The sequence below is a fragment of the Lycium ferocissimum genome, chromosome 5, assembly GCF_029784015.1.
Source record: "Lycium ferocissimum isolate CSIRO_LF1 chromosome 5, AGI_CSIRO_Lferr_CH_V1, whole genome shotgun sequence".
NCBI classification, from domain to species: domain Eukaryota; kingdom Viridiplantae; phylum Streptophyta; class Magnoliopsida; order Solanales; family Solanaceae; genus Lycium; species Lycium ferocissimum.
In genome coordinates this window covers 19,113,587-19,120,578 of record NC_081346.1, presented here as the reverse complement: position 1 = coordinate 19,120,578, position 6,992 = coordinate 19,113,587, and the positions used below count along the sequence as shown (strand labels likewise).

Genomic DNA, 6,992 nt, shown 5'->3' with positions numbered 1-6,992 from the left:
AAATCAACTTTAGATAATAACTTTAATTACCTTAGGTGCCCTAATTCACCGTAAATAATTAGGTGGCGACTCCTTAGACTTTAATTAACCCCGGAATTACCCGGATGTTGTAAACTATTTTGACCCCGGTTAAAATAGGGTATGACAGATGATGTCCAGGTCACAGAAAGGCTAACTTATGAAGAAGTGCCTATTATCATCTTTGGATAGGCAAGTACGAAGACTTCGTAATAAGGAAATAGCTTCAGTCAAAGTCTTATGGCGAAATAACAATCGAGAAGAAATGACTTGGGAAGCGGAAGAGAAGATGAAATCCACATATCCGCATTTATTTCAGCCCCCAGAAGAGATATATGATGAAACCTCGAGATGATAAGGTATGTATGCTTTTCTTTTATGCACATGGGTCGTGTGAGGCCAGTTTATATTGCTATTGTATTGTGGCCCTGTGAGGCAATGATATTATGGGTTGTTGTGACAGGATGATATCGCCATATTACAGGGAAAACTCTGGCGAAATATTTCTAGAATTTCGATGACTTAACATTCGAGGACGAATGTTCTAAAAGGGGGGAAGAATGTTACACCTCGAAAATTCCCCCTTGGCGTACAGTGAATAGACTAACGGGGGGTATGACGTATACGAGGTTTAGACAAGTAAGAAATAGTATGTGATGGTCCTAATTAAGATTTCCAAAGATATCCAAGTTAAGGAGAGAAAGTTGTTAAGGAAAGCGAGTTATAAGTTGAGTGTATCGGATAAGAATTACGAGTATTAAGTTAATAATGTCTTAATGACACCTTGAGGAAGAGGTATTACGTCCCTTAGAATGGTATTGAAGTAAGGAACAAGTGTTAAGAAGGTTCCATAAGGATCGGAGATCAAACGAGTCGACGAAACAACTCTCGAAAAACTGGGCAAACATACGGCCAGACATACTGGCCGTATAAAAGCTACGGACCGTATGTCCAGCCCAGAATGTCATGTTCCACTGGACCAAATATACGGTTCAACATACGGTCAGTAGAAATTATACGGACCGTATGTTGGTCCGTATATCTTGGTCGGGCCTGAACTCATTTTATATAAGGGACCTCTTTTCCATTTCATTTCATTTCATCTTCCACCTCCACACTTCAAGAAAGCTCTAGAACATTTCCATACACTTCAATCACAAGAAAACCATAGAAATCAAGGATTAACAACAAGGATTGAGGAGAATCAAGTGTATGAAACCCATTAAAAGTCATTCAAATTAAGAAAACCCAAGAGAGATGAAATAGGATTTTGGTGCGAGAAGTGTAATATCATTCAAGGCCTATTCCTCCATCATCTAAGGTGAGTTTCATGACCTTTTCATGTTATTTGAAGTATTAATAAGTTGAAACACATGGATTGTAGAAGTGTATAGCAAATGGGTCATCAAATGTGTGAATAGTATTATTATTGAGTAGTAGTTGGATTGAATCATGGAAATGGATATGTTGATGTTATAAATACGTTATAAATGATATTTAGAACATGAAACAAGCATTGGATACGAAAGAATGCGATAGTGAACTTTGGCCATAATTATGGAGAATTGGGATGAAATTGTGAAATGCGAATAAGGTGAATGAATGACGATGGTTGTTAGTAATATCGTGATTGTCGTTATGAATGTTGGGAGTTGATATGGAATATGGCGGAAAGTAGTATAAACAAAGGAAACGCTGCCCAATTTTCTTTAGCCTTAAGAGGCACATTCTTGTAATTGACCTAGCTAACGACGTTACGAATTCCCTTGAAGGTATAAACGAGTGCATTAAAGGAGAACGAGCAAGCAATAGAGTAGTTAAGCGATAAAGGTATGTGAGGCTAATCCTTTCTTCCTAAGGCATGAATTCTATGTATGCATTTTCTCCTCCCCTATGAGATTCCTATCTCCAAGAAAGTTAAAAGGTCCTCGCTCATGAATAGCTATACGAGATAATAGATATGAGATGAATACGATAATGATGATAGTAAGCTAAAGTCTAGAGATGCTATAGCCTATGATATGATGCTCTTAAGAAGCTAATGATGCTATATATACAATCTATTGATGTTGATCATCGTGCACACTCACCTTATGCTTGTTCCTTCAAGGTGAGGCAGAATACTTACGAATGTTTCATAATGACATCGGGGGTCCATGACCTTACGTCGCCCCGATAAAGTATGATTATCTATGAGTCTTATGCATGTATTGATATAAGTATATTATGATGAATATACCATGATGAGCATGATGTAATGAGTATATGATGATATCACACCGCGCCTGTATGGCCGGGCAGTCACCGCTGAGGCGGGCAGCGTATACACCATGGCCAAATGGCATGGGCAGACACCACTAGTAGGCGGCATGAGATGATACCCCGGACGCGGGAGGCCTGGACGCAGGCTAATGCTAATGCTAATGCTAATGTTATTGATTATCACACCGTACCTACATGGTCGGGCAGCTTATTCATATATGTATATATGATATGATGACGAGTATGAAAGTAAGCCAGCATGTATTACTTCCTTTATGATTCAGTCATTCACAGATTGCTCTTCATTGATGCCTCCTTATTTCATTGATGTCTCATTACTGTTTATGCCTTAATACTCAGTAAAATATTCGTTCTGACGTCCTTTTCTTCGGACGCTGTGTTCATGCCCACAGGTAGACAGGGAGGTGATCCAGATTCATAGGAGCTAGCAGCTGATTTGAGAGCACTCCATTTTCCGGAGGTGCCATTGATTATTCTTTTGGAACATATGTGTGTGTATTCATGTTGGGCACGACGGGGTCCTGTCCCGTCTATATGTCTAGTACTCTAGTAGAGGCTCGTATATACGCAGTGTGGGTAGCATAGTCCCATGGCTTTTATGTATATGCATGTATATCTTATTTTAATAGCCGAAGGGCTTATGTTTATAAAGCAAATATGTTTCGGATAATGATAGTTTTATATGATTATGAGCATATAGTATGAATGAGAGCAGATGGGCAGTAGAATGAGCGGTGTTCGGTGGTTAGCCCCGAATACCCGTCGCGGCCCGTAGCCCGGGTCGTGACAGGCTCTCAAATGAGAATAACATGGAGGTTGATCATACAACAGTTCATAAGGAGTTTGTTGTTGAGGAGGGGAGATGGAAACCTATTAATCAAATAAGTGGCAGTAAGAATACAATAAATTCCATCTTCAGAATTCCAAATAAGTGAAAAATATTTGGTCTTCATGGCCAAACGCCTACTAAGAGCATCCAGCATGGTAAGTAACTTTTTTTTTTTTTGGTATACTTTTCATGTGACATTATTCACATACACCTAATATTTATGTGATACTATATCGTTATTAATTACTCTGTTTCAAATAAGAATGACAGAAAACACTGTAACAATACATAAACAAAGTGCTCCAAATCAACAAGAAGGAAAGGCAATTTATTAAGAAATCCATGCTAAAATAGTATATGCTTAGCAGGGGTTTATTTAGAAAGCTAATATGCTAGTAAAACATAGTAGCTGCCGGTTCACTTATTAGAGATCTAGCCATGATACTATATACAGCAGGCATTATATTGTGAACTAGACTTTTTGGAACATCCAAGTAAGACCTGGGCCATTCACAAGAGCCAAACGCCTCTTTCCATTTTGGTTAACCTGACCCACTTCTTCACAAGGAATGTAAATATGGGGACATGGACAAGTAGAGGAACCAGGAGGGCAATGTGGACAGGGAGAAGGGCAATACAACAACCTGTAACCAAAAAGTGGTGCTTTCGCTTTCTCAATCGTGAACCGACTGCTATCATGTTGTCCTATGGTTCCACCAGTCTCTAACAATCTCGCCCCTACAGATGGATCCTTGTCCCCGACTTTCCAAACTGTATATTTAGCACACAGGTTGGAAGTTGTAATGTCGAATTGGATGCTAATGAGTTGGTTTTCAAAGATACCTGGCCCAACATGACCAGATGTAATGAATTTAACAGGTGTACCCCTAGGGCCAACATCGGAGTTGTAACGGAACACGCCGTCTGCACAAGGGGCTTGTGAATTAGGGGAGGATCCTAGGTACACATCACCACCTGCTGCGCCCCTAAAAGTGGAAACAATACGGTAACTTGCACCAGGTTGAAGTGCTTCACCGTTCGTGTCCAGTACCTGAGGGCGTGGAAGTTGATTATCAGATGTAGCAGTGGGTAATTCAATGGGATTTTCGGAAGTGAAAGTTGATGAAAAGGCAACAATGGGAAGCAAACAAAGAGATAAGAGGAATAGACACTTCGTCATGTTTAAGCTACTGTTTTGCTTGCTAGCGATGAGTTGTGCTCCTCTACTAATGAAGCCTTCTATTTATAGAGTGACCCTCATATATTCAATTTCTTGCCACGTTTTAAATTTGAGTATCAATTATTGTTCCGTCCATCTGTGTAAGTTTTGCACATTTACATATTTTTCTATTTCTACTATTAACTATATAGAACTATATAGACCCGTGCTTCATCGTCCGTCGTCCATTAAAAAAAAACAAAAAAGTGTGGGCTCATACTAAACACCAACTAATATTTTTTTTAAAAAAAAAGTGGAACCCCCCATCTCCAAACTCACTGGAAAAAAAAAAGTAGATCCCATATTAACGAAATCAAGCAATATCAAAAAAAAAAAGTGAATCCCATATTAAAAAAATAAATAATGTCAAAAAAAAAAAAGTGCATCCCATATTAAAAAATCAAACAATATTCATGTAATTTCCAAAGTATCTCATTAAATCAATAATGATGGATTCATTGCCACATGCGTATCAACCCATTAGTGGGAGCAAATGAAATTATTGTACAACAAAAAACATGGACCTCATATTATTACTTTTCTTCAAAAGGTTAAGTAGCCAAACCATACAATTTTCTTTCTTTTTTTATATTAGCCTGAAATGTAATCTAGATATTGAACTGTTATATTTGCTATTCCGCTATATTATTTATTTGTTATGTTTACTAAAATAAATATACTTAAAATACTTATATTTTAAAATAATATAGAATTTAATTACTTTTTCATTTTTTCCTTACTCTAATAAATGTGAAAAGAGATTAATGTCATAAAAGAAAAAATACTATTAAATGGAGATCAAATAATTAATAAGGTAAATTAGTGAAATTATAATTCTAATTGGTGTTTCCTTAAAAAATCGTGCAAAAGATAACATGACAAGTAAAATAAGCTAAACCAAAAATATTTACCAAAAATTAAAAAATAGTAGTTCTTCATTTAAATAGAAAATCAAATTTCTACTTTATTTCATTTTAAACATGTAAAATTAATGTAATAATTAGAATTAGAATTATCCAAATCAAAATTTGATAAAAAATAATAGGTATTGTTTAGGCTCAATCTATATACATTAACAATAGAATATTTTACATCTTTAAATTAATCGAGTTAAAATTCAAAGTATCAACTGATGCTTAAATATTGCTATTGTGTTATCTCAAAAAGAGGGAAATAGTTTCCTTTTAAATAAGTCTTCTATTTTAAAAAGTATTAATAAATTTTTGCCAACTTTGTATTCGTAGCAAACACTAATATAATAAAGTTTTGGATACAGAGCACAAACTACAATGTTATATTAATCGTGTTTTAATATATATATATATATATATATATATATATATATATATATATATATATATATATATATATATATATATTATTGTTTTATCTCAAAAAGAGGAAAATAGTTTCCTCTTAAATAAGTCTTCTCTTTTAAAAAGTATTAATAAATTTTTGTCAACTTTGTATTCGTAACAAACACTAATATAATAAAGTTTTGGATACGGAGCACAAACTACAATGTTATAGTAATCGTGTTTTGAACATAATATATATATATATATATTACTTTACTACTATATAGAAGAGCCAATTTATAAGCAAGATCGTCGTTCGTCCAATGGTCCCACTTTTTTATTTAAGGCCAAAAAAAATCCTTTGTGTTCCCACCCACTTTTTTATTTAAGGGCAAAAAAATGACATTTTATACTTTATATTACTAACTCTTCTAAAAAGTAGATAGAAATACTTTATTATATTTCTTTCTACTATATAGAAGCATCGGTTTACCCATGCTTCGTCATCAATCACTCTTAAAAAAAAAAAAAAAAAAAAAAAAAAAAAAAAAAAAAAAAAAAAAACGCCACCCAATATTAAAAAAAAAAAAAAAAAAGGAAAAAAAATGGACCCTGCTCTCTCCAAACTCATAAAAAAAAGGACCCCACCCTCTCCAAACTCATGAAAAAAAAAGTGGACCCCATATTAAAAAAAACAAGCAATGTTAAAAAAAAAAAAAAAAAAAAAGACGTGCCCCCCATATATTAAAAAATCAAACAATATTCCTGTAATTCCCAAAGTATTCCCATCAAGTCAATAATAGTGGATTCATTGCCACATGCGTATCAACCCATTAGTGAGAGCAAATGAAATTATTGCACAGCAGAAAACATGGACCTCATATTATTGCTTTTCTTCAAAAGGTTAAGTAGGTAAATACATACAATTTCCTTTCTTTTCTTATATTAGCCTGAGATCTAATCTAGATATTTAATTGCTGTATTTGCTATTCCGCCATGTCACTTATTTGTTATGTTTACTAAAATAAAAATACTTAAAATATTTATATTTTAAAATAAATTAGAATTTAATTACTTTTTCATTTTTATTCTTACTCTAATAAATGTGAAAAGAGATTAATATCAAATGGAGATCAAATAATGAATAGGGTAAATTAGTCAAATTATAATTCTAATTCACGTTACCTTAAAAAATCATGCAAAAGACAACATGGCAAGTAAAATGAGCTAAACCGAGAATATTTATCAAAAATTAAAAAATAGTATTTCTTCGTTTAAATAGAAAATTAATTTCTACTTTGTTTAGTTTTAAACATGTAAAATTAATTTAATAATTAGAATTAGA

At 33.9% G+C, this 6,992-nt stretch overlaps 1 protein-coding gene across 1 annotated transcript; it reads right to left on the bottom strand.

Annotated features, from left to right (window-relative positions):
- Positions 1–3,437: 3,437 nt before the first annotated feature.
- Positions 3,438–4,358, bottom strand: LOC132056363 (serine protease inhibitor 7-like). Its single transcript, XM_059448517.1, has one exon. It carries the CDS (start codon positions 4,308–4,310, stop codon positions 3,603–3,605), a length of 708 nt encoding a protein of 235 aa, XP_059304500.1. The 5' UTR covers positions 4,311–4,358; the 3' UTR covers positions 3,438–3,602.
- Positions 4,359–6,992: the final 2,634 nt, after the last annotated feature.

Coding starts and splice junctions, on each gene's coding strand:
- LOC132056363 (XM_059448517.1), bottom strand. CDS start 4,310: ATGACGAAGTGTCTATTCCTCTTATCTCTTTGTTTGCTTCCCATTGTT.